The sequence below is a fragment of the Cetorhinus maximus genome, chromosome 12, assembly GCF_964194155.1.
Source record: "Cetorhinus maximus chromosome 12, sCetMax3.hap1.1, whole genome shotgun sequence".
In the NCBI taxonomy this organism is placed as follows: Eukaryota; Metazoa; Chordata; class Chondrichthyes; order Lamniformes; family Cetorhinidae; genus Cetorhinus; species Cetorhinus maximus.
Window position 1 is genome coordinate 17,904,182 of NC_135890.1, and position 25,733 is coordinate 17,929,914.

Here is a 25,733-nt window from a genome sequence, read left to right on the forward strand (position 1 = left end):
CAAAGCACCAAATTATCTAGACCTGGTACATTCTCTCATCATGCATTGTCCAGAATTCAACTACCCTCCTAAAGAGGATAGTGATAAGCTCCAAGAGGACAGACAAGTGGCAGATGAAAGTACATGCAGAGAAGTGTGAAGGTACATTTTGATAGGAAGAACATGGAGAGGCAATATTAAATAAAGGGCATAATCTTAAAGGGAGGCACGAGAGCTGACAGACCTGGGGATATACGTGCACAAATTATTGAAGGGAGCAGGGCAGGTTGATAGTGGTTAAAAGTCACACAGGATCCTGTGCTTCATAAGGACAGAGTACAAAAGCAAGGAACGTAAGATGAACCTTTACAAAACACTAGTTCAGCATCAATTGGAGGATTGTGCCCACTTTAGGAAAGATGTAGCTTAAGAAAGGGTGCAGAGTGTATTTACAGGAATGTTTTCACGAAACGAGGGACTTCGGTTATGTGGATAGATCGAGAAGCTGGGCTTGTTCTCCTTAAAGAGGTGGAGGACAGATTTGATAAGACTATTCAAAATCACGAAGGGTCTAGAAAGATTAAGTAATGAGAAATAGTTCCCATGGACAGAAGGGCAAGAACCAGAGACTACTGATTTAAAATGATTGGCAAAATAACCTGAGGCTATATGAGGATAAAACATTTTTATTCAGTGAGTTGTTTTAATCAGGAATGCGCTGCTCGAGGGTGGTGGAAGTAGATTCAATTGTGGCTTTCAAAAGGGAATTGAATAAGCAGCTGAAGGAACAAAAATTTGCAGGCTTACAGGAAGTAATTAGCAGTCAAACTAGCTAAATTGCTCTTGCAGAGAACTGGCACAGGCTTGACAGGCCAAGCCTCTGCACTGTAACTATTCTGTGATTCTATCCCTACTATTGAACTCCAGTAGGTGAGAGTTTACTAGCCTCAAAGGCACTACTACAACTAACCCAAAGGAAAAATCTTTTTTCTAAATCTCCTGTTCACAATCATTTCCCAGCAACTTTCACAAGAGGATAGGATCAGGATCTGTGTCCAAGTACGTTGATATTCACAGTCAAGTTCACAAATTAACAGCAGCCACATGGGCTAGTTACAGTATAGGTGTTTCACTTCCCAAGAACTGTACTCCAGCACAGAGTCAACACTTTCGAGAGAAGAATGGAAAACAGAAGAGGAAGAAAACCATTAGCTTACTGCTATCAATGGGCAGCACTGTCCATCACCCTGGGGAATATTTGATCATTGCAATCTATAGTGATCCTCAGCAGCGACTGAATGTAGCAAGTGTTGATTTTTCACACCACTGTAGAATTGGTTTCGGGGGTTAGACATACAAATGTTTCGATCTCAAATATTGGACCTATCAAAGGCTAAACAGTATAGAATGGCATCTCAATGGTGTCAAAACATTAAGTAGAGAAATACTGTGTAAGAAGCTGTGCACTTGTGTCCAGTTAATTGGACCTTTCTCTTGTGCCCAATATAGCTAAAGAGCGAGGTCGGAATATAGTGATTGGGAATGAGCCAGGGATGAAACTGCAATGACAGGAATTGTTCCAAGATCTATTATTACAGTTTTAGTTCGAGAGCTGGACTTCCCACACTGCCTTTGTCAATAATTGGCCAGAATCCTTGGTCAGACTCCATTTCAATGAGTATTCTGTTTCTGGAATGTTGATGTTCTAAATCCAGCACTGCATACCAAACTGGGCGAGAAATATCCATTCTTCCTCCCCAGCGGCCCTCCAATAGTTTCTCCCATGTCCGTTTAATGATGTATTATTGATTGCTAGCAAGCAGTTGTTAGCCAATGTTACTTTGCCTTATGTTTTTACTCTTCCGTCTAGTGCTGTTCCCTGCCATATGTAGACATATCCCTTTGCTGTGCGCTGTTTAGGGCTGGCTTGAATCGAATGCTGGATGAGAGGAAACTGCTGAGCACAAAAATGGACAAGGAAACCAAGGGTGTAAATATCTATAAATTATTACAAATCCGTTGGATAGTTACAGGAGAGGTCATGATAGTCCTCAATCAGACTGCAGAATTTCAAACTGAATCTGCAGTGCCCCACAAATCAAAATAGACCCCACACCTCAGTAAACTGTAACCACCGGCATCTCACTTTATAAAAATAGCAGAGGTCTCTTCAAGACAAATGCGTATCAGTATCAAATAAAACATTTTCATGGCCCCAGGCTGAGTTACTTCATAGTTAGATGCACAGTAAAGTTGTGTATAGTGCCCCCTCGGGAACTGCATCGATAGAGTTTTACACCTGTTTACCACATTCCTCAGCCCCAATCTCAAAAGTGTGCCCCCTATCACACCAGAGAGATCTTTTTCCATATTCCACAGCCTCTCTGAATGAGATTATCAAATGCCATTCAATATGCCTGAGGGCATCAACTCCTGCTGATACAAGTTCCACAGACATCAGTCACCCTCTAGTACCTTTTTCAAGTGGCCATTCACCCATGGGACTGAGCAGTTACTGTAGTACCCAATCCCGTTCATGCTCACTCACCTCCACAATGGGACCCCTGGCCGTAACCACATGCTGCCAGTCCAGTAAAAGTCAGCAGAGTCTGGGGCACTGAATGGAGGCAGGGTGCGGGGGAAGAAACTTCCTAGTCTGTGCAGCTCAGTCATTCAATAAGCTGAGCTATTGAGGGACCCCAGAGAGGACAGCTACAATAAGGTCACAGGTTCCTTCTCCTGCGCGCATTTAGTTGGTCCTGCTGGAAAATTGGCTGGGTTTGGCCTCTGCTGCACTACCCCATGCAGTCAAATATCCCAACATACACACCTGAAGAAATGGTCAGAGGTGAGGTACTGGAGGGCTTCTGGTATTTGGGGAAGTGGAGCTCAGGATGGAGAGGAGGGAAGGGTACAAGATGCTTTATTTAAATAGAGCAGCTCGCTTTAATGTACCCCTTAACTGACTCTCAAAACTATCCTAGTTGTCAATAGCTTGGCGTGTTAAAATACATACAAATCTCTTACAGCAACTGATTGTTAAGATCTTGGATCACAATCAAAACAATAAACATATTCGAGTCAGCAGAACCTGCTCAGAATAATATTAAGAAGAAATGGTGCATTTGTCACTGAAGGGTGAGTGATAGTGCTCCAATGTAGCCATACACAGTGGGGTCCAGTACTTCCTAGGCTGGCTTCAGAGAAAAGCTCCCTCCCTGGGGGTCACAGCACTAATATCAGCTATGTCTGATGGACCACTCCTTACAAAACCAATTTCCTTGAACTGGGGAGGATAAGCTCTGTGCTATCAGCCCAGGCCCACTGGGAGGCAGACTGAGGGAGACCATATTAAATTCAATTGAAAGGACTCTCACAGTATGGACTGATCCCAGAGCTAATTATTTGCCATAATCCATCTCCTTCCCCTACCGAGTGAAAGCCCATCAGCTTTTCATTTTCACCTATTTTTATTCTCAGGCAATTTTTAATGGAGATAGTTGTGTCTTGACAGCCTGTCTAACAGCCCAAATTATTCCTGCAGTACTTTACAACCAGGCTGCTCAGAGTACCTATAAACTCCAAATAAAAGGCTCATTGACACCACCAATTTAAAAGGGGGCAAAATTAAAGAGATGACCAAGAGAGCATAGCTGTAGCATGCCATTATTCCAGCAGTATGAGGCATCAATGAAGTGTCTGTGTCCTCAGAACAGCAGCAGAAAAGAAAACACAAATTCTGTCACCCCCTCTCACCTTTGGACAATCCCAAAGCAGAAATACCACAATGCTGACAGGAATTAATGCTGGTCTTTCACAGCAAAACCAGCAGCATTTTGCTGCCTCACACACAATGCAATGAAGATCGTGAAAAGTGTACACACTTTCATTGGAGAGTATAAAAGAAGTCCTTCTCTTCAAACATTGAGAGACGGAAAAAAGTCTTTGTTTTTAAAAAAGAGAAAAATAGGTCTTTCAGTAGTGAAGCAGCTGCACTGCAGCCAGATTCTCAGTCAGCACAGAGTGATGGCAGAGTTACAGAAAAAAATCACAAGGTTGGCTTTAGAGTTTCTGTTCCAGAGTCCCACACTTCTCAGTCAGCTGGCTGCATGAGAAAGGTCAAGGGAAAAGAATTTGGGGGAGGGGGGTGGGGGGCAGGGGGAATGAGCTGAGGGGCTAAAATGTGGAATCTGTTCAGTTTCTGCACGAATCAAATACAAATGTTGTGGAGTTACATCTCCTGGCAATTGTTCCTTATTCTCCAAAAATCCACAGAACATTCACTCCAGACAAGCCCAGATTCACCCTCCTGTAAAAGGAAATAAATAATTAGATTAAATATACACTGTTCATGCAGATTGCATTCTAATATTTATTTATAACATTTATAATCATTTAAATTTTTAAATGGGGGGGTGTTTTATAAAAATGTTTTTCAGTGTTTGACTCCAGGTTACTTATCCCCACCAGCTGTCTCAGGAACAGTCTTCCCCCTTTAGGTAAGGGCTGGTTTTGCAACACAAGAGGTTCCTGAAACCTATTTTCAGGGTTGCTGGAAAACATTCTAGGGCATCGTGTTTCACACCTTATTGAATGGGGGAGCTTGGTACTAATATTTACACACCCCCTGTAAATAAGGGCAGACTACTAGTCACCCCTGAAGTACAAGGACACGCTGCCCGGTCTTCTGTAGGGCCATCAGAAACCCTGTTTCATTAGTTTACTATAAATCATGGGAAACACCAATAAATCCATAGAGAAAGCTGATGACATCAGGGATTCCCAAGAGCCACTGACTGACCTTACTTGGATCATCTATATTTTAGGCTGTGGGAATTTATTACTCTACATATTATTACTTTAGCTAAGCTGATACTTCAATGCATTTGCTGTTGGTGGGAGCTTGCTGTGCACAAATTGGTCACTGCATCTGAAAAGTACTCATTGGTTGTGAAGCATTTTGTAAGACAGGACATGAACAGAAATGAATGCCTGTCCTTCTTTCTTACAGTTCTTCCTTGCTGCCAAGTTATACAAAGGGACAAACTGAACTATTTATTTAAACAGAATGACTGACTGAACAGAAGTACTTTATGGAAAGACAGATTCCAAACCAATTCAACAGCCAAAGCGCCATCTGGTGGCTCATTAGGTAAATGTTCCTCCCAGTGTTGCACAGTGTCCCACACAGACAAGAAAATCCCAAGCTTTATCGCTGGTCCATGTTGAATCAGCTGATCTTAGCCGGGTGGCTCTGTGGAGTGTTACAAACAGCCTGGCTAGTGAGGGGACAGAATCCCAACGGCTAACCAACGATTACCCTCTCACCTCTTCATCCCCCCCAATCTGGAAGATCCATGTGTATTAGTATCAGCGCAGGACAGTTTAGCTGCGATGCCTCCTTCCATTTGAATATACCATCAACAGGCACTGCTCAGCTCTCAAAGAACAGCCACACAACTGCAGTGCCTGGGAGCGGTGCCAAAACCCACAGCAATATGCCTGAGGCACATGGGAACAGAAGGAAGCCATTCAGCCCCTAAAGTCTGTTCTACCATTCTGTTAGCAGATCATAGCTGACCTGTACCTCCAGTCCAATTACCCATCATTAATCCATAACACTCGATATACTTAAAAACCTGCTGATTTCAGTGTTGGGAATTCCAAATGTTCAACATCCACAGTCTTTGGGGGACAGCATTTCAGATATTCCCTACCCTTTCTGTAAAGAAGTACTTCCCGATTTCCCTCCTGACTGGCTTAGTTCTAATTTAAAGATTATGCCCCTTGTTCAGGATTCCCACATCAGAAGAAATAACTTCTCAGTACGTATCACACATGATCTTTTCTTCGTTTTAAAAATCTCGACTAGATCACCCGAACCTCCTAAACCATTCAAGGGAATGCAAGCCAAATTTGTGCAACCTGCCCTTTTAGTTACAGTATAATTCTGAATCCTGAACAAAAGGTAAAGAGCCTGTGGAAGGAAAGGGAACAGGAGAGGGGAAGCAGAAAACTGGGGCTAAAACCACCCCCCCCACCGAACAAATAGCTCATTCACATCGAGGTGCTGAGAAACACGAACATCTTCAAGGGGTTTAAGAAAACCTTCAGTGGGTTAAGTAATAAGGGGCACTGGTGCAGTGCATGTGACCTTCCTATCCAGGCCATCAATATGCTGCACGCAAAGACCTCATGCTTTGGACGGGGGTGGGGGGGGGGGGCGGAAAGGAGACCAGGAACCAAAAACTTCCCAACGTGGAACTGCACTGGTTCCAGGGTCGTCACCATGCACATCTCCCCTGGCATTGTTCACAGGATTACTGGGAGCTGGTCTTCAGTCCTAGGAGAGAGCTTGGCACAGGGACTGAGGCAGAGGCAGTCAGCTACACATCACTTCCCTCTTTCAGTGGGAGGTCGGAAGTTTTGGTTCGGCAAATCAGGAGTCTTGGAATGGAGATTTCTATTTTTTGATCGATTGCGAGCGATCATCTTTTAGAATGTGATGAGAAAGATAACAAATCAGACCCAAAAACTCTAAATTATCTGTCTTCATTGCTAATGATTACAGGAGAAATCCATCAGCGAAGTGTTTGTTAGGGAAGTCTGAAAATAACCACGTACCCCAGCATTCCCGACTCCTTTGTTTTAATTATGTACAAAAACATCAGGATGGTGTGGAACATGTTACTCCTGTCCTGCAAAATGAAAGAAGATTATTTCAAGTTGGATCACTTAATTGAATCCCATCTTTTAGATGATACATTAAATTTAGACCTTGACTGTCCCTTCTGGTGGATGTAAAAAGTTCTTGTGACACTATTTCCAAGAGGAGCTGGGAGCTCTCCCCGATGTCCTGACCAATATTTATCCCCAAATAAAACATAAAATGGATTATTTGATCATTATCACACTGTTTGTGGAACCTTGCTGCATGCAAAAATTTCCTACTTTACAGAAGTTACAACATTTCAAAAGTGTAAAGTACTTTGGCATGTCCAGAGGTCACAAAGTGCTATATAAACACAAGTCTTTCTGTCTAATCTTTGGTAACAGCAGTTTCATTCCTCTAACAATCTGAGGTTTCACCATGGAGGTTTGAGGCTCAGGAGTAGCATGCTGCCCGAGTTACGAAGGTAGTGCAACACACTTGAGTACATAATCCAGGCTGACACTTCTGTGGAACATTGAGGGAGCTCTGTTAACAAGAGGCCCAGTCTGCCTGTGTGGCACCAAGAATAGCTGCAATTCCTCCTGGTGTCCAAGTCAACATTAACCAGTCATTCACTAGATTGCTCCTTGTGGAATCCTACCGTTCATACACTGACTGCCACATTTCCCTAAAGTAAAAAACAATTCATTGGTTTTGAAGTGACTGAGGAGATAGAGGATGGGATAGTCACCATATAAATGCAAGTTATTGTTTCATTCATTGCATCACCTAGACAGGATTCAAAAGAAGAAAAGAAATAATAAAATTAAGTCAGAAGGAGACTTTTCCTTTGGGTACCTTTGGCAAGTTATATAGCTGCCCGTGGTAGATGAGCTGGTAGTGTGGGGGATTGATGTTGCTTTGGTGTATACAGAACAAATGCTCATTCGTGGTGTCTGCAAACAGAATTAGGAACCAGAGAAAAATTAGCCACAACTGAATAGCTAGCCAAATCTTTAACAACACAAGCTAAAGTACAGTGGGAAACTATCGCTAATAACTAACTACGCACTGGTTCAGGTGGGCTCAATTGCACCTCCGAGTCTAAAGCCCATTGTAGGCTCCAAGCACGTAATCCAGGCTGACACCTCACTGCAGTACTGAGGGAGCGCTGCACTGTCGGATGGAGGTGCCATCTTTCACATCTGACTTTGAATCAAAATCTTTTCTTACATTCAGTTGGATGTTAAAAGATCCTTTTGCACTAAATCAAAACAGTTTTCCTGATGTCATGGCCTAAATTCCTCCCTCAAAACAAAAACTGACTCACCATTCAACCCAGTGCCACTTGTGGGATTATACTGTGTGCAAAAATTGCTGCCGCTTTTGTCTACATAGCAACAGTTACAACAGCTGCACATTACATGAGCTCGCTGTTACCAACTGGCCTGTTTCTGTGCTGTTCTATGTCATTCCACGCAAAGGTACCGCTGGAAACATCACAATTATTATCCAAAAGCGCAACCTGCAGTGTTGCTGGTATACAGGTGCCAGCTATAGATAAATACCTGGTTTATCTGGAGCTTGAATGAAATGTTGGGAGGTGAATGTTTTCCCATCAGGGTACTTGGGGTGTGGAGGCAGCCTGGAGTCAAGATATGTGCAGAACATATGCATTATAATCTGAAATAAAGAAATCAGAGAATGTATGAGAGGGTTGCACCATTTTCCCTATGCAGCACAGAATACCACCGCAAGTTAGACAGGAGCACAGAATATGTTGATACAATTGTCACGAACGTGTAGTTGTGATATTATAGATTTTGTAAAGAGCTAATCTTCCTTTATAAATGGACACAAGAATCCTTAAGGATTACTGCCAAAAGTCACCTGACCTTTTCCACTGCAATGTGGTCAAGCTCCCAGAAAGCTCCAAGCGGACTGCAAGTAGACACATCCGGACACGTGAGGACATTTGAAATTCAATTCGCATTTCCACCAGTGTAAACAGAAAATCTTTGTGGCTTCTGTGGAGGACTGAATAGGTCTTTCTTACCTCCTCAAACCCGGGAGAATGGTAAGTATTGAAGTTAATGGCTGAGACTTTTAAAAGGTTAATTACCTCAGCTAAAAAGACAATGGATGGGACTATGCCCCCAGACTACCCCAACACCTGATATGGAAGCATGATTCGACAGTTTGGGGTAGCAGCCATTTTAAGTTTTGGAACTACATAAAGTCTGGCTGCGAACAGCCATTTTGTGCACAGCCATCTTGAACATCATGAGGGTGACACCTTGAAACAGAAACTGCTTCTCGACAGGGAGACACTGAGGAAGGTTTCCAGAAGCAGCTATCGGGTTGCTGTACTAAATCAAGCTGTCAAGAGCCACCCACAGTACGATAAAAGTGAAAACAGGAACTTCCACTCACTCCCAGGACCTATTCCTGTTCTGCTTGGTGAGTCCACCTGCAAACGCATACTCCAACTCTTCAACTACACAAGCCATCACAGCTGCTAAACCGAACCTCAAGTTTCAACTTCACTTCCAAAAGAAGGAAATAAAAAATTCAAGCAACGAGCCTGTAACGATATCTCAAGAAGAAGGATTTGAAATCTCAACTTTAAGTATCTTTATTTCTTTTATCTGCATTTTAGCTAATAACTATCACTTTTAACTTTCAGCAGTGGTTAAAACTAACCTTTATCTTGTTTAAGACTTTTGTTTAAGTTTGTCTGCTGTTATTTTTAATTTGAACCACTCAAATTAAAAGGGGGCTATACACGTACACATGAATTCTTAGCTCGCTTTAAGAAAACATCTTTTAAATGGTTGTGACACAGTAAAGCTGACGCTGCGGACTGCATCAGGTCCCCTCCAATAGCGTGGGTTTATCCAGCAAGGAGAGGCGGCACAGACACCAGGAAGGTCTTGGATTTTCAGTCGGGTCTGTACTGTGAGAGTCGACCTGAGGAAATCAGTCAGGGTTGCAGCTGCCTGCTTCCCAGCAACCCAATTGGAAACGCTTGTTAACAGAATTACACAATCCAGAAGATAATCATTTGGCACATCACACTGGTGCCCACTCTTCAGAAGAGCTGTCTGAGTTTGCCACACTTGCCCAGCTCTTTCCCGATGGCCCTGCAAATTATTCAAGTATTTATCCAATTCCCTTTTGAATCTGCTTCCTGATCAAAGCAACTCGCTGAGTAAATTCCCTCCACCCCAATCTCCCCTCTGATTCTTCTCCCAATTATCCTGAATTTGTGCCCTCTGGTCATCGATCCTGGTCAGTCGAAACAGTTTCTTTCCCCATCAAAATCCCTAATGATTTTGACACCTCTGTTAAATCTCTCCTTTGATTGTCTTGGCTTTAAGGAGATCAACCCCAGTTTCTCTCAACCCCAGTATGATTCTAATAAATCTGTGCCAAGGGCTCCAACAGATATGTACATCCTTCCAGCAGGATTCAATGAACAGTAAATTGGAGCAGGAATACTGGCTGATAGTTCCTCCCCCAACCTCACCACCCTTAGCCCTGGTCTTAAGTGCCGACTGTAAAGCAGTTACTTGCCCCAGTTCAAGTCAGTTAACAATATAAAACTGTACCTATTCTAGTTAAATAAAGTGAGATTGAAAGCAAATAAAGAAATAATTAATGAGACTCAAACTCAAACTAAATCGAAAAATCCTGTTCTTCAGTAGAAAAACTTTGTGGACACAACTGGGATTTAACTGGTCGCTTTGTTATTGTACTCTGAGTCAGGGGTACACCAACCTATCCAATGGACTTACAACACTGCCATTTAGCCTTAGCTCAGACATAGCTTTCCCACCTGAGACAGAAGGTTGTGGACTCAAGACCCAATCCAAAGGCTTGAACACAGTGCCAGCCAGCACTTCAATATCAGTACTGAGGGAGTACTACACAGTAGGAAGTGCTACCTTTTGGATCAGATGTTAAATTAAAATCCTCTGCCTTCTTGTGTGGAAGTAAAAAAATTCCATGGTGCTACGTCAAAAAACAGCAGGAGAGTTCTCCTGTGGTCCCTCAGCCAACATCACAAAGAAATAATCCAGTCATTTATTTAATTGCTATTTGTGGGAGCTTGCTGTGCGTAAATTAGCTGCTGCATCTCCCTATGTTACAACAGTGATTACGCTTCAAAGTTACTTCACTGGCTGTAAAGTGTGTTGGGATGTTGAGGTTGAGAAAAGTACTATAAAAGGGCAAGCTCTTTCTTTAATAACTGGATTTTACATACAATGTACAGCAGAAAAACAGGTCATTAGGTCCAACTGGTCTATGTTTGTGATTATGCTCCACTTGAGCTTTTAAACAGAGTACAAGTACACAGTCAGTGAGCCTCATTTTAAAAAGCATCCACAGAATTACCCTAGTGTCTTTGCAAATTCCTCCAGTTTTACACCCAATGCCACACCATTTGCTCCTCTGACTCTTTCTTTCACCCTAGAATTGGCAGCAGTCTCCAGACGCCTCAGCCCAATTCACCAAAGCTCCTACCACAAATTTCTACACTTATTCACTTCCCTTGCTTCCTTTTTAAACGTTCTCAAAGTCCACCTCTAACCTTCGAGGCATCCCTCCTAATCTTTCCCACCCATGGCTGAGTTCTGCATTCCCTATCTCTACTTGTGAGAAACCTTGAGACATTGAAGGCGTTACACGAATGCATGATGTTGCTATACTTGTATGTTATCACCTGCACATCCATTGGATGCCTCAGTGAATGGGATGATGCACCAGTTCAATCACAGTCCCCAACCCCTCCCATTCCTCCAAAACAGTGAGCTTCCTGTCTCCGTCAGAAGCAGAGAGGGTGAGGGGGGTAGACAAGGTGGGTGCTCATGCACCCATTTGTTGCCAAGTTCCAGGAATTAATATATACACATAAGGAGACTCAGTGAAAAGATGCTAAACATGCCCAAGAAAAGCTTTGCTCGCTTCTTGCTTTGGTACTCACCGCTGAATCTGTGGGAAGGTCAGTATCCCATTTCCTGGACTTGTACTCTCCTCCTCCATTCCATCGGAAGGAGCTCATACAACCACCGTGGGCAAGCTCTGCAACAAACCAAGCCACTTAATGGGAACCCTGAACTTAGATGCAGATGACTAACAACCAAAGTAGATGGCTGAAGGCTCCTCATTCATTATCAATTCCCTGCCCTCCGCAACTAATTTTTCCCAAACATTTGTGCTCAGGATAGGGATGCTAGTGCTAAGGAATTAATTATTTTCCATTGGTGCACCCAAAGGTAGCATCAAGCATTTCGATGGCAGGTACAACAGCCGGATGCATCATTAAATCTTCTTTTATTCTGTTCAACGTGTCTAAATTCCATCTCTTGTTCCCTTCACCCCAACAACTGCATAATTGTGACATTTCCCACCCCAAACATCTCATTGCTTCTCAGACTCAGATGGTCAGTTTAACGCTGTGGATCCAACACGATAGCAAGGAGCTGTAGCGATCCCAAAACTCATTAATGAGCCCCCATAGTGGAAATGGGGAGAAGAGAGAGAGTTAAAGTGAACTTTCATCTTATAGGTTTAGCCTGCATTCAACACCACACCTCAGCACATTAACCCACTACACCATCTCATCCCCTTAAGACTCAGTCAATGTCGATGGTTCTGACGCGATGCAGTCACCGGGATTTTAGTGCTTAACTTTATGAGCCTGAAATTTCATGCTATGTCCACTTGAATTGTGAACAGCAGATTAAATGGAAACACTCACCTTTGATCCTCTCCACCAGGTACTCTTGGTTTGAAGTGATGTCCAAATACTGGACAACTATGTTCAGTGTTGGAATCTGGGGAGCTCGGACTAGAGCCGCTTGCCTTAGGCTGCTGATACTGGTCTCTGAAACAGCAAAGAGCAACTCTAGTCAACCACTGGAGTTTACTTAGGATACCACACAAATAAATTCTCAAATCCAAAGGTCCTGTATCACTGTTGTAACACCGAGTGTGTCAGAGAGCAGTGAGGTACAGCACACACCCGGGAATCCCTACACCGAGTGTGTCAGAGAGCAGTGAGATACAGCACACATCCGGGAATCCCTACACCGAGTGTGTCAGAGAGCAGTGAGATACAGCACACACCCGGGAATCCCTATACCGAGTGTGTCAGAGAGCAGTGAGATACAGCACACATCCGGGAATCCCTACACCGAGTGTGTCAGAGAGCAGTGAGATACAGCACACACCCGGGAATCCCTATACCGAGTGTGTCAGAGAGCAGTAAGGTACAGCACACACCCGGGAATCCCTACACCGAGTGTGTCAGAGAGCAGTGAGATACAGCACACGCCCGGGAATCCCTACACCGAGTGTGTCAGAAAGCAGTGAGATACAGCACACATCCGGGAATCCCTACACCGAGTGTGTCAGAAAGCAGTGAGATACAGCACACACCCGGGAATCCCTATACCGAGTGTGTCAGAGAGCAGTGAGGTACAGCACACACCCGGGAATCCCTACACCGAGTGCAAAGAACAGCAAGACACATTCACACAACTCCAAAGCCGTACACTTCAAGTACCCATTTTGACTGTTCCACAGGGAATCAGGAAAGTCGATAAGAAGGGGTGGGGGGTTGCTGAACAGAGATCCCTATCAGCCTTCCCTCTCGAGTGCAGACACAAACTCTTTACTCTGCTCCATTCCAAACAGTGATACTATATGCAGGCATTTACACAGTTACACATCACCACATAATGGCAAATATGTGGAGTAATCTACTCAGGAAGTTAATGCTCCCCCCCTACACACCCCTTCAAAACCCACAGGGCATTGAGGACAATCTTAGCACCCACTACGACCATCCTGGTCAGCATCAATAAAATCAGCACAGACTGGGAATTGACCCTGGGATCTTCTTGACTGGTGTTGCTACTTGCTGCTTAAAGATGGCAAGCCATGGGTGTTGCTAAGTCCTTATACAACATACATACCTCCCACTTGCAGCTCCGGACATCCTAGTCTCCTTAGCTGTGTGTTCACACTGTCAATCTCTTTGACCAAACGATTCAAAATGGTCTCGTTGATCCACTACATTCAGATAAGATACAAGAGGGCACAATCTTAAGAGTCTGAACCAAGTCAGGTACAAGTGAATCCAGTAAATATTTCTGCACAACATTAATCAAATGTGGAATGACCTGCCCCAGAAAGCCACTGGTGCAGCGTTTAAAAAGGAGACACATTTAGGAAATATACAAGATATGAAGAAAAATCAGGGAACTGGTATGAAAGAATGAAAGCAGTGAATGGCAACAAAATGGTAGAGCAAACCCTCCGTTATCAAGTGCAAGTGGTCCTCTACTCTTTCCATGTTCAATGACACAAGAAGATAATTTTTATCACCAGGAACTACTTTTAATTCTTCACTGAGTGCAGGGCTCAGGGAAGGAGGACTCCTTGTGAATTCACTGATTATATCCAGGTCTGCAACAGTAGCTAGAAACTATGTACTTCTAATAAATTACTGCATGCGTTGATAGAAGTAGACAGAAGTTAAATGTTAGGACGTTAATAAGGAAAGACAGCGAATTAGGGTAAATGCACCACAAATCTGTTGCCTTCTGGATGAAATCATTGACGCCATTGTTCCATAGGAGCAGAAATCAGAACAGCATTAAAACGTTGGGGGACAGAGGACAGTGATCATCATGCAGAGGGGGAATACTGAATCAGGTCATGAGTTATTTCTTGTATCCTGTGCAGGTGTTCTAGGGGGTTTGTAGAAGAGCCTGATTACACTTTCCTCTGCTTTTGTTCTTTTCCAGGCTGTTGCTTCCTCAGCCCTACAATCTCTTCTCCACATCAGGAATGCAGCCTGCTCACAAGCATTGGGAAGCTGCCCAAGTCTTGACATTCCAATTTCCCTATCAGCGCTCAAAACAGCAGAAACAGGAAGAGGAACCTTTAACCAAGGTTGGTGGGGGGTGATTGAAATTTTGTCCCCCGCCCCAGATGAGGCACAATTTTTAAAAATTCATTCATGGGATGTGGGCGATGCTGACTCAGCCAGCATTTGTTTCCTATCCCTAATTGCCCTCGAGAAGGTGGTGGTGAGCTGGCTTCTTGAACGGTTGCAGTCCATGTGATGTAGGTACACTCACAATGCTGTTAGGGAGGGAGTTCCAGGATTTTGACCCAGCAACAGTGAAGGAACAGCAATATATTTCCAAGCCAGAATGGTGAGTGGCTTGGAGGGGGACTTACAAGGTGGTGGTGTTCCCATGCTGCCCTTGTCCTTCTAGATGGTAGTGTTCATGGGTTTGGAAGGTGCTGTCTAAGGAGGCTTGGTGAGTTTCCATAGTGCATCTTGGAGATGGTACACATTGATGCCACTGTGGGTTGGTGGTGGAGGAGTGAATGTTTGTGGATGGGGTGCCAATTAAGCAGGTTGCTTTGTCCTGGATGGTGTCAAGCTTCCTGAGTGTTGTTGGAGCTGTCCGCATCCAGGCAAATGGGAAGTATTCCATCACACTCCTGACTTATGCTTTGTAGATGGTGGATGGGCTTTGGGGAGTCAGGAGGTGAGTTACTCGCCACAAAATGTGGCCTGCTCTTGTAGCCACAGTATTTATATGGCTAGTCCAGTTCAGTTTCCAGTATATACTGTATATTGTATACACTGTAGATCCAGTTACAGTTACCACCAACACCATCTGTGCTCATCATAGGTGTTGCCTGTATAGGGTAAATGGCATTAACCATTGGCCATCACTGCCAGCCCCAGAGGCAATCACAAAGTTGCCACTGTAACTTAGATAGGTTGCCAGCTATTTCAGGTAAAGTACTGACCAATTTCAAAGGCTCTGCTGATTTCAGGCAAAGCTAGTTCTTCAACTGGTTTCAATCAGTTGTTTACACCTGGTTAAACTGAAATTACCTTTGTGATGTGAATTCTGGGCTCAATGGTAGCCTGAGAGGCTATTGCTAAGGAGATTTTCTGTGCTTTATAAATATAAACAGAAGTTGGTTACTTTGCTTTTTTGGTTTTACCATCATGTATAGCAACAAATCTCATTTACACCCACTATAGGTGGTGGGGACTATATTAGACTACAGGTTGCACTTGCTCAGACCCCTACCCATGCTCATTATGTCATTGTTGAACTAGACTTCTTTAAGAAGTAGCTTGGTGCTGTGCTGGGAGCATGGTGGAGTTGGTGTGGCGGACAGGATGAATTGTGCCAAACTAGATTAAGGATCTTGTCACTTAAAACTTAATGGGATTGCTGCTAAGGCCTAACAAGAACAGCAGGCTCCCAACGAGTGAACCACAGAATAGCAGGGTGCTGTGAATGGTTACTTACATTCCTCAGGTTGGCTGTCCAGGAATCGAGAAGGTCCAACTGCTGTCGATTCATATTCAGCCTGATCCACACCTGCAAAGCATGAAGGGCAGCATTCGAGTCTTGGTCAATCCCTCCTCATACTGATTTCCTACCCTCTCATCTTGTCCCCGACAGCTCCCCGCTAGGTGACAATTCCAAAGCCTTCTCCAGTCTTTGTCAGGGAGCTTGGGGGAGACAGTGTCATTATGGTCAAGCCCCATCCACATGAGGGGTCCAGACGCCCTCACTCTCCCGCAAAGGTTGCTGGGTGGAAATCAGGAGTACAAGGACTGCCCAGCTGCCTCCTATGTAACCTGGGACACGGACTTCAGTTGTTGTTGCCCACCTCCTGCCCCTTTGTGCTGATCAGGGCTCCAATGTGGGGTCTCTGTATGGTTCAGCAATTCGCTGTCTTAACCGGCTGAGTGGTGAGCTAGAAAACCCCACAATTAGCATAGTACTTCATTCAGTACCCTTCCATTTCACTTTCTATTTTCTTCTCTAACCCTCTCCCCATTAATTACTAAACAAGACTGAGATTGATAGATTTTTGTTAGGCAAGGGTACCAAGGAATATGGAGCTAAAGCAGGTAAATGGAGTTGAGGCACAGATTAACCGCAATTTAATACATTGCAGTAAGGGTCCAAAGGGTTGAATGGCCCCCTCCTGCTCCACCATCTATCAAATGAGTCACTGGAAGAGTTGTACATTCACAATTTACATATATGAAACTGATTAATAAAGGAAAATGAATGGGGACAATGCCTTTAAATGAATCTTGATACAGAGGGCGGTGGGGTTAGGACTCATGTGGAAATTATAACACACCTCTTCGGCAAGCAGTTTGGAGCCCAGATCAGTGTCATCCTTGTGGGCCGAGGGGGCCTGGGAACGGCTGGCGAGTTGGTACTGGAACTTGCGCAGTGACTGTGCGTAGTCTCCTGTGGTACGGCTATAGTTCCAAAAGGAAGTAGGACTGTTGCTGCTGGATGTACATTCGGGGCTTCCTGTGTGTACACACATCAAGTAAAGGCAAAGCATTCAGTGATTAAAACAGAGACATAGACAGAAACTTTATCATCCAATCTCAAAAATCTTCAATCTCTGGCCATTTAGAGTTGAGGTCCAGCTTCACTTTCACAGTCTAGACACTGTACTCATTCTTAAAACGTTATAGTCTTAAATGTGTAGATGTATTCAATCTGATTAAAGTTCAGAGTGCCTCTTCGCTTCCAATTTGACTATGAAACAAGTCTTTGCCCCTTCTTTGCTGGATGGTTGGGGATTGCGGGGGGCGGTGGGGGGATTGGAGGAAAGCTCTCATCATGCAAGTGACTATTCAGCATTATTTACACAAGAGCACTTCGGTAAGTTATTCAACCACAGCAAAGCTAAGCTTGAAGCCACTCTCAGTCAAAAGATAGACACTTTCGGCAGATACCTCAATTCCACTCACCTAGTCCCAAACCTAGAACTGCTGAGGCCAACTAAAAGGCATCACTGTTATCCTGGCAGAGGGGCCAATAGCACAGACTTAGACAGATAGCTGCTCACAACTTAATTGAGTTCATCCATCAGGGAAATGATCAAATGAGCTTTTGGCAGAAATTCTGTTTAACAAATGATCATTCTGAATGGCTGTTCAGAAAAGTGGTTCATCCCACCCGTCTTCCGTCCCACACCTCAATACCAGAAAACAGCTTTTCAATTTGCAAAAGAGAGCGAGATTTTCTCAAATTAAAGTTATCCACTCCCCCTAGTTTTCCCCTTCCTTTTGAAGGTCTGTGCCATGTTTTGGCTTCACTCAAACCAAATCTTCCTCCCGTATATATGTGTGAACTTGGACATTGACTTAACAATAGTCCCAACTGTTTGGGAAAGAGCAAAGAAAATCAGTTCTGGCCAAGCCCAACCCTGTTCACAGGATCATACAGCACAAAGAGGCCATCTGGCCCATCGTGGCTGCGCCAGTTCGTTGAAAGAGTTATAATCCCACTCCCCCTGCTCTAATTTCCTTAAATTGTTCTTGCTCACCCAATGCCCAGGTATACACATTGTAGGAGGGGTCACTAGATGGCTATCGGGTGAGAAAATCTCTCTTTGGCCTCCCATCCAAATTCCAGAGACATCAACAATTGCAACCCTCCTCCAACTAACCTGGTGAATTCAGTACAGTAAGTCTTCGCTTAACATTGTAGCTGCATTCCTGAAAAGTGCAACTTTAAATGAAACAGATTTAAATGATATCAGATTTTCCCATTATAACCAATGTAAAAGCTGGTGAGGTTCTGTAGAATATTTCTCAAAAAAAGTTAAAACATTACACCCTATTAGTTGAAATGCTTTACATTGCTAAATTCCTATATTCATAAATGAAATAACTTATAAAATAAAATAAATTTTAAAATCTAAAATAAATCTGTTGAGTCATTCTACTTACCTCCAGCTTGCCAACCCTCCCTCTCGGCAGTGACCAGAGTGTCAGGGAGCAGGAGATGCTGCTCCAAAATGGATCTGATTGGGTCACGTGACTGTGTCAGGCCCAGCATGAAACATAGTTTAAACAAAAGGCAAATAAGGGCCCTAATTAACCCTATTTCCCATTATTAAAGCAGAACAACTTAAAATAGGGACTTACTATACATAACAGGCCCTGTATCTGGTTCCTTCTCTGTGCCATCCAGTTCAGATTATATCACAGTATAGAAGCTGATGAACAGCTCAAACCTTAACTAACCCAGCTGACTGCGGCCATGCTTCTCCTCTTCAGAGCGAAGGAAGTTCTCCAGAGATTTCATATCGGTCACGCACTCATCTCGTGTGAGGGGCGCATTGTACACGGAAGGGGCAGATCGGTAACGAGCTCTCAGGCTGGAGCACTCTGTGTTCCCGGCGTTGTTACTGTACAAACACGAATTCTGAACAGGACTGAAGGGGGAGCCCTGCAGGAAAGAGGAAAGATTAAGTCTCCGCAGATGCTGCCAGACCTGCTGAGTTTTTCCAAGTATTTTTGTTTTTGTTTTGGATTTCCAGCATCCGCAGTTTTTTGCTTTTATCTTAATCTTAATTCTCGATTGTCTCTGGCCTCCAACTTAGCAAGGTTCCCCCTCTCCCAGGTCTGTCACAACCTTTGTTTCAAACACACCATCCTACCCACCCTTCCTCCCCCTCACTGTGTCAAAAACAAAGCTCATCACTACTCGAACATTCTTTCCTAGGGCTTCAAAACCGAGGAACACTCTACCTCCCCACAACAATCAAGTTTTTAAAATCTAAACTTGGAGTCCCCATAACACATCTCTATTTACCTCCATTCAAATTTGGCTCACCTCACTCCAGCCTTGGGCACATAATGTATGGTGATAGTCCCAGTGCAGAATGGAGGAAATGCTGCACTGGAGTTGCTGCTTTTGCAGACACAAAGTTAAATTGAGTCCATGTGTGCCCTCTCAATTGGAAAAAGATCCCAATCCCCTATTGGATGATTAGAAATATTTATCCCTCAACCAACACCCAAAACAGATCATCCAGTCATTATCACACTGCTGTTTTCCAAGCTCTCTGTGTACAATACTGCCTACTTCATTACCTATATTACAACAGTGGTCACTCTTCAAAAGTACTTGGCTGTCTGTAAATGACTTTGGGATGCCCTGTGGTCATGAAAGACGCTATTTAAATGTGAGGCTTTTCCTCCTTGTCACCTGTCATACTCTTCTCAACCTTGGTGACCTGCGCTGAGGGCCTTGGCCCTCACTTAACACCCTCAGAATATAATTCCCTTTTATTAACATGATGTGCTTAACATAGAACTATAGAACCAAAAATCACATGAACATACAGGGATTGAAAAAACAAAGGCGCTGTCTTCAAAAAAAAAACAAACACCACACTATCACATTCCTCCGTTGGTTTTTCTGACCAGAAAACTTCAGAGTTTTTTTGTATTTCTAATTTTTAAAAAATGTCAAGTTTCATATCAGTGCAGCTACCGCAAATTGAAAACAAATATACACTTCTGTGACGGTGAGGCATATAACAATTTAATCAAGGGGTATTTGAAGGGCTAGTATGTGGAGTGGAGTCACATGCGGTCAATTCCAAAGCTGTTGCTACAATTCGACTTGAAGCAGATCTGAAACGTAAAGGGGTTTGGATGGGAGTGATTAAAGGGAGAAGGGTCTGACCTGACACTTCCACAGTTATAACAAAGTTGTGCTCCAATGTACGTCAAAGGGTTTTTCCAAATGGGATCATCATCGGCAAATCTGTTATCCTATTCCACTGTCTGCAGACTTTAAACAAAGGCCAATAGATTGTGACCAGGAGCAGAGCCCTGGCCACTTCACTCAGCCATGATCCTCACACTGATCAGAACAGTGCAAACGCAACATCAGATGAGATCAACCAATTCCTCACAGGAGTGCAAACTCCTTGGTCTGTGTGGATATTAATTCATGTAGTCATTACAAGCCATTCTAGCTCAGACTGACGCACTTTGAAAATGCTGGGAGCCTGGAACCTCTGCAGCAGATGGCAGTGCTATTAATGGAATTGGAATGCCAAGAAAAATGGGAATGGTGGGCAAATGACTGAAGAGAACATATGGCAGCAAAGGTCAGGGTGAAGAGTTATCATGCTCACCTGCTGCCAGAACACAGCCAGCCTGACCAGAAAATGGAAAGAAAAAACCTTTTACAATCACTTTGGCTACAATCTCCTTTTAATTCACTGCAAACCACCGAGGATTTAAAGAGAAACTTCATTTTTATTTCTCTTTCAGGTGGGATGCGCTGCTCCCATATCAACTAATGTGGAACTGGGCAGGGTTCAGCAGGGTGGTAGAACAGCAAGGCTTGCTCAGTGTCAACCACAACTCAGTGGGCAACACTCTTGCCTTGGAGTCAGAAGGTTGTGGGGTCAAGTCAGACTCTAGGGCTTGAGCACATAAACCAAGGCTGACAATCCAATACAGTACTGAGGGACTGCTGCACTGTCAGAGGTGCCGTCTTTCAAATGATGTGTTAAACTGAAGTCCCGTCTGATCTCTCAGGTGGTTGTAAAAGATGCCATGGCATTAGTTGAAGAGGAGCAGGGGAGATCTCCCCAGTGTCCTGGTCAATATTTATCCCTTGATCAACATCACAAAAACAGATTATCATCATATTGGTGATTATGGGAGCTTGCTATGCACTATTTGGTTGCCGTGCTGCCTCACAGTTACAATCCGGTAATAGTGATTTAAGAGATACCAGTTAAGGTTTAATACTGCTGCCAATGGTTAGATTTTAAATCCCCATCCCAAGTACCGTATTGAAGCTGCTGCCAGGAGAGTACATCACAGAAGATGGGAAGGATCCGCTCCCCGGCGGAGAAGGCGTCTGCATGGTTGGACTAAATCCCGTCATACAGCTGGGGCTGAACTTGGGGCAGGAGCCAAGCGGGCGTTGAGGGCTGTAGGACAGGACACTCTGTCCCTGTGCAATGCCTGGTGAGGAGCTCTTGGGGGTGGATGTGGTGGCTGGCTTCTGCTGCGGAGTGGTCAGTATCGCTGAGGAGAGAAGAGCTTTGACAGATTAATTACTTGAGCATCAGACCTGGCTAGCCTCCCATCTTCAACTCTCCATAAACTTGAGTTAATCCAAAACTCTGCCGCCAATGTCCTAGTTCACACCTAGTCCTACCCACCCATCACCCTGCAGTCGATGACCTTACACTGGCTCCCAGTCTAGCAATGCCTCGATTTTAAAATTCTCTTTGAAAATCCTGTTCACAAATCCCTCCAGGGCCTCTCACCTCTCTATAACTTCCTGCAACATGCAAAGATATCTGCGATCCTGGGCCTTTAACACAGTCCTGATTTTAATCGCTCTGTCTATGGCAGCCATGTCTTCAGTTACCTGGCCCCAAACTCTGGAATTTCCTGCCTACCTCTTTCTGCCTATCCCTCCTCTTTAGGTTGCTTCTTAAAAGTTACCCCAGTTGTCTTAATATCACCTTATATGGCTTGGTGTCAATAATTATTTTCTAAGAACTCCTATGAGGTGCCTTATTATTTTACCACAATAAAAGTGCAATATAAATGCAAGTAGTTGTTGTTGTCTCCCCATTGAGACTTTTCTCATCTCCATACTTTGAAGAGTGTTGCTCTGACCCTTCATCCCATTTATTCCAATACTCAAAAGTCTCAACCCGCCCTCGTCCCTGTACCCTCAGTGTGCTGAACTCATTCTCGTCTCGTACTCTTGATCCTTTAACCAATTTAACACTGTGGTGTTTCTTACATCACTCCCACCCAAAATCCCCCATCCCATCAATCTTCCTTTCCTCCTTGGTTTCAGTACCTGGAACAGAGGTTATAAAAGCAAGACAACATTTTTTTTTTGACTGATACAAGACTTCAGTGAGATTGCACTGGGAGTGTTGTGTATACTTTTGGCCAGCTCATTATAGGATGGATACAAAAGAAGAAAACTAAGGGAAGAAATTGCAGTGTAGATTCAATAGGATATTATCAAGGATGAGATATTACAGTTACCAAGAAACTTGAGAAGCGAGGACATTGTTCCAAATGGAGTAATGTTTGAGGACCGAGCTGATAGATATTTGAGAATATTATTCTTTGGGTAATTAATGTTCACACTCTCTTCTATTGGGTTAAAGGACAATGGGTTTAAATACACCGCAAAGTTGGGGGAGTGAGGGGGGTGCGGAGGTGGAGAGTGAAGATCACTCCCTCTCCCCAGTCCCGAGGTCAGCTTTGCAGGTCTCCACCCCCTGAATATGCAATGATCACTGCAGGACTTCTCACAGATCCCATTTTGGCCAGTTGCCTTATTTTAACAGTGAAACACTTTGGGGCTAATGACAGCCGCTGCATAAACAGAAATTGTTTTCTCTCCTCACACCACACCACTGCTGTGCTCCAACCTACCTGGGTTCATCATTCCCAGTAGGGTTTGTTGCTGTGGGGTCATCGCCAGGTTGGCTGGGACCACGGCGCTCCTGAAGTAACACCAGAAATCAAATAGAGCATTCAAGCAAAACAAGATGACAAGCACAAGCTCTGGAACAAAAATAAAGAAATTGCAAAGTTAAAAGATATGCAACGGAAAAGACCAAATTAAATTTAGGCAGTGTTTGTGTAGGATTCATGCTATAGTACTGGCTCCTTAGATATTCACTCTTTCTTAAGCTGAAACACACAGAAGGATTCAAATAGAGCTCATGTTCATTGTGGAGTTGGCTGCTCTCAGCAGTGGCTGGCCTCAGTGGAAAGAAGAATCAGAAAGCAGCATGAAGGATATGGGAGGTATTTCCACTAGGTGAGTCAGTAACCAGAGCCTACCTGTTTATAAGGAGACAGAGGTTAGGACAGGGGATGTCTGTGCAGAAACGGTAGGGGAAAAATCTTTAAAAGGGAAGTAAACAAACACTTGAAAAATAAATAGTTAAATGAATAGGGGAATGAGACTGTGTGGATAGACACCATGGGCCAAATGGCCTCCTTCTGAACTAAATTCTACAAAACAGAAACAAAAGACACGCAATTGGCCTCAGCACAAAGATGAGGCTGAAAGTGAGAACAAAAGTGGACCAGCAACCAACTAGGGCACTGGAAAGTTCTGTGGGATGTTCCAAGCACCCCAGCGAGGTGGCAGTGATAACAGCCTGCAACATGCAGGCAACACCCCATCTGACTGTCCTAATCACCTGCTGTGACCTCCTCCTTCCCCCATAGTGTCATCCCAGAGCAGCCACCCTCACATTTAACCTGTGGGAGATGACACAATCACCAGATAGGGTCAAGGTACTCACCGATATACCAAAGGGGCCAGTAGCTGATGTTGTAGAATTTGCTCAGCAATTTGCCTGTCCTGCAGAATGAGATTTTTTTAAAAATGATAAACGTGCACACCTTCACTTGAAAATACAGAAAAAAATTATACAATCAACTATAAATCAAATGCCTGAACTCAGAACATGAACATAGCAAAATATCCCAAGGCACTTCACAGGAGGATTAACAAACAATATTTCACACTGAGCCACACAAGGGAATATTAGGGCAGTTGACCAAAAGCTTGACCAAACATGTAGGTTTTAAGGAGTGTTGTAAAGGGATGGGGAGTGGTAGTGAGTCAGAGAAGTATAAGGTGAGAATTCCAGAGCTTTGGGACTTAGTAGAGGCACAGCCCCCACTGGTGGAGCAATTAAAATCAGAAATGCAGAAGAGGTCAGAATTAGAGATTTGCAGATATATTGCTAAAACATATTTCGTCACTGTTGTTTGTGGGAGCTTGCTGTGCACAAATTGGTTGCCGTGTTTCCCACATTACGACAGTGCTGGCAGTTCAAAAGTATTTCAGTGCAAAGTGCTTTGGGCCATCCTATGGTCATGAAAGGCACCACAGAAATGTAAGTTCCATCTTTCTAACAAAAGGTATACAATTTTATTCTACAACAGAAACAAAATAGAATTCAAAGAAAAACTACTGACATTTCCATATAGACCATCCCAGCGAGTCCTACGTTGAGCAAGCCCCAGACCAGCATCACCTTCCTGGCTTGCACCTCCTTCCTCATCTGTATGGTGCGGTCGATGAGGGCAGTGCCAGCTACCCCATTTCCCACTGGGTTCATTTCTGTGGGCACAAAGTAATAGTTTAACAGTCATTGATTTTCAATAAAGGATAAACTGGAGAAGTGAAGACTTCCATAACATGGACAAGCAACATAAAGGCACGTGTGTGTGTGGGAATTGTGCCTAGTACAGGACTCCAGTCCCTGAGCACCTGATAGCCCAATGCCCCAAGCATCTCTTCACCCTGCAGACCCCTCCCTTCCCTTCCCCACCCCATCTCTCTCTCCTCCCCCTCTCTTCTCTCGCCTCCCCTCCCTCTCTCCTCCACTCCCTTCTCTCCCTCTCCTTCTCTCCCCTCCCTTCTCTCCCCTCACCCCTCTCACTCACTCACTGACCGTTCTTCCAGTACTCGCTCTACCGCGCCGGAAAAGGAATGACATATTTCCGCTCAAAAACGTCAAACCTGACGTCTGCCAAAACGTTTTGAACAGGCCCGGGAGATTTAACACGTGACCAACAGGACACGCCCACTGCCCATAGGACGCGCCCACTTCCCGCGGGATACGCCCCCTGACTCACAGGACACGCCCACGGCACACGGGACACGCCCACGACTCGCAGGACACGCCCCCTGCCGACAGAACCAGCCCCCCCCCCCCCCCCCCCCCGAGTCACCGGACACATCCCCTTGAGCCTGGGTCAATCCCCCCCACACTGTGGCCATCCACCTACTGACTGGATCGCACATGAAGAAAAAAGCAAAATACTGCGGATGCTGGAAATCGAGAACAAAAGCAAAAATACCTGGAAAAACTCAGCAGGTCTGACAGCATCTGTGGAGAGGGATACAGTTAACGTTTCGAGTCCATATGACTCTTCAACAGAACTAAGGAAAAATAGAAATGAGATGAAATATAAGCTGGTTTAAGGAGGGGTGGGACAGGTAGAGCTGGATAGAGGGCCAGTGATAGGTGGAGATAACCAAAAGATGTCATAGACAAAAGGGCAAAGAGGTGTTGATGGTGGTGATATTAGCTAAGAAATGTGTTAATGGGATATTAAGGGTCTTTCTACCCTATTAGCACATTCCTCAGATAATATCACCACCATCAACACCTCTTTGCCCTTTTGTCTATGACA

At 44.2% G+C, this 25,733-nt stretch overlaps 1 protein-coding gene across 3 annotated transcripts; it reads right to left on the reverse strand.

The window, feature by feature from the left end:
• Positions 1–649: 649 nt before the first annotated feature.
• tmem209 (transmembrane protein 209) lies at positions 650–25,033 on the reverse strand. 3 transcript variants are annotated; one of them, XM_078553087.1, is made up of 15 exons: positions 24,981–25,033; positions 24,510–24,654; positions 23,828–23,886; positions 22,944–23,075; positions 21,319–21,560; positions 18,747–18,951; positions 16,838–17,016; positions 15,988–16,059; positions 13,615–13,711; positions 12,396–12,521; positions 11,619–11,716; positions 8,200–8,314; positions 7,490–7,587; positions 6,604–6,677; positions 650–4,288 (listed from the first exon to the last, which is right to left on the reverse strand). In XM_078553087.1, the coding sequence occupies exons 2-15, from the start codon at positions 24,650–24,652 to the stop codon at positions 4,234–4,236; spliced, it is 1,695 nt and encodes a 564-aa protein (XP_078409213.1). In that variant the 5' UTR covers positions 24,653–24,654; positions 24,981–25,033; the 3' UTR covers positions 650–4,233. The 3 variants fall into 3 exon arrangements, 2 of the variants coding, with proteins under 2 accessions (XP_078409213.1, XP_078409214.1); XR_013578102.1 differs by lacking the exon at positions 7,490–7,587; XM_078553088.1 differs by lacking the exon at positions 24,981–25,033 and having other exon boundaries at positions 24,569–24,654.
• Between the last annotated feature and the right edge of the window lie 700 nt (positions 25,034–25,733).

What these genes read in the sequence shown, in the direction of transcription:
- tmem209 (XM_078553087.1), bottom strand. Translation starts at nt 24,652, where the DNA reads ATGAACCCAGTGGGAAATGGGGTAGCTGGCACTGCCCTCATCGACCGC. An exon ending in GGGATGGTCTATATGGAAAT is followed by an intron (nt 23,887 to 24,509) that starts GTCAGTAGTTTT and finishes CTCATTCTGCAG; the next exon opens with GACAGGCAAATTGCTGAGCA. An exon ending in ACTGGGAATGATGAACCCAG is followed by an intron (nt 21,561 to 22,943) that starts GTAGGTTGGAGC and finishes TTCTCTCCTCAG; the next exon opens with CGATACTGACCACTCCGCAG.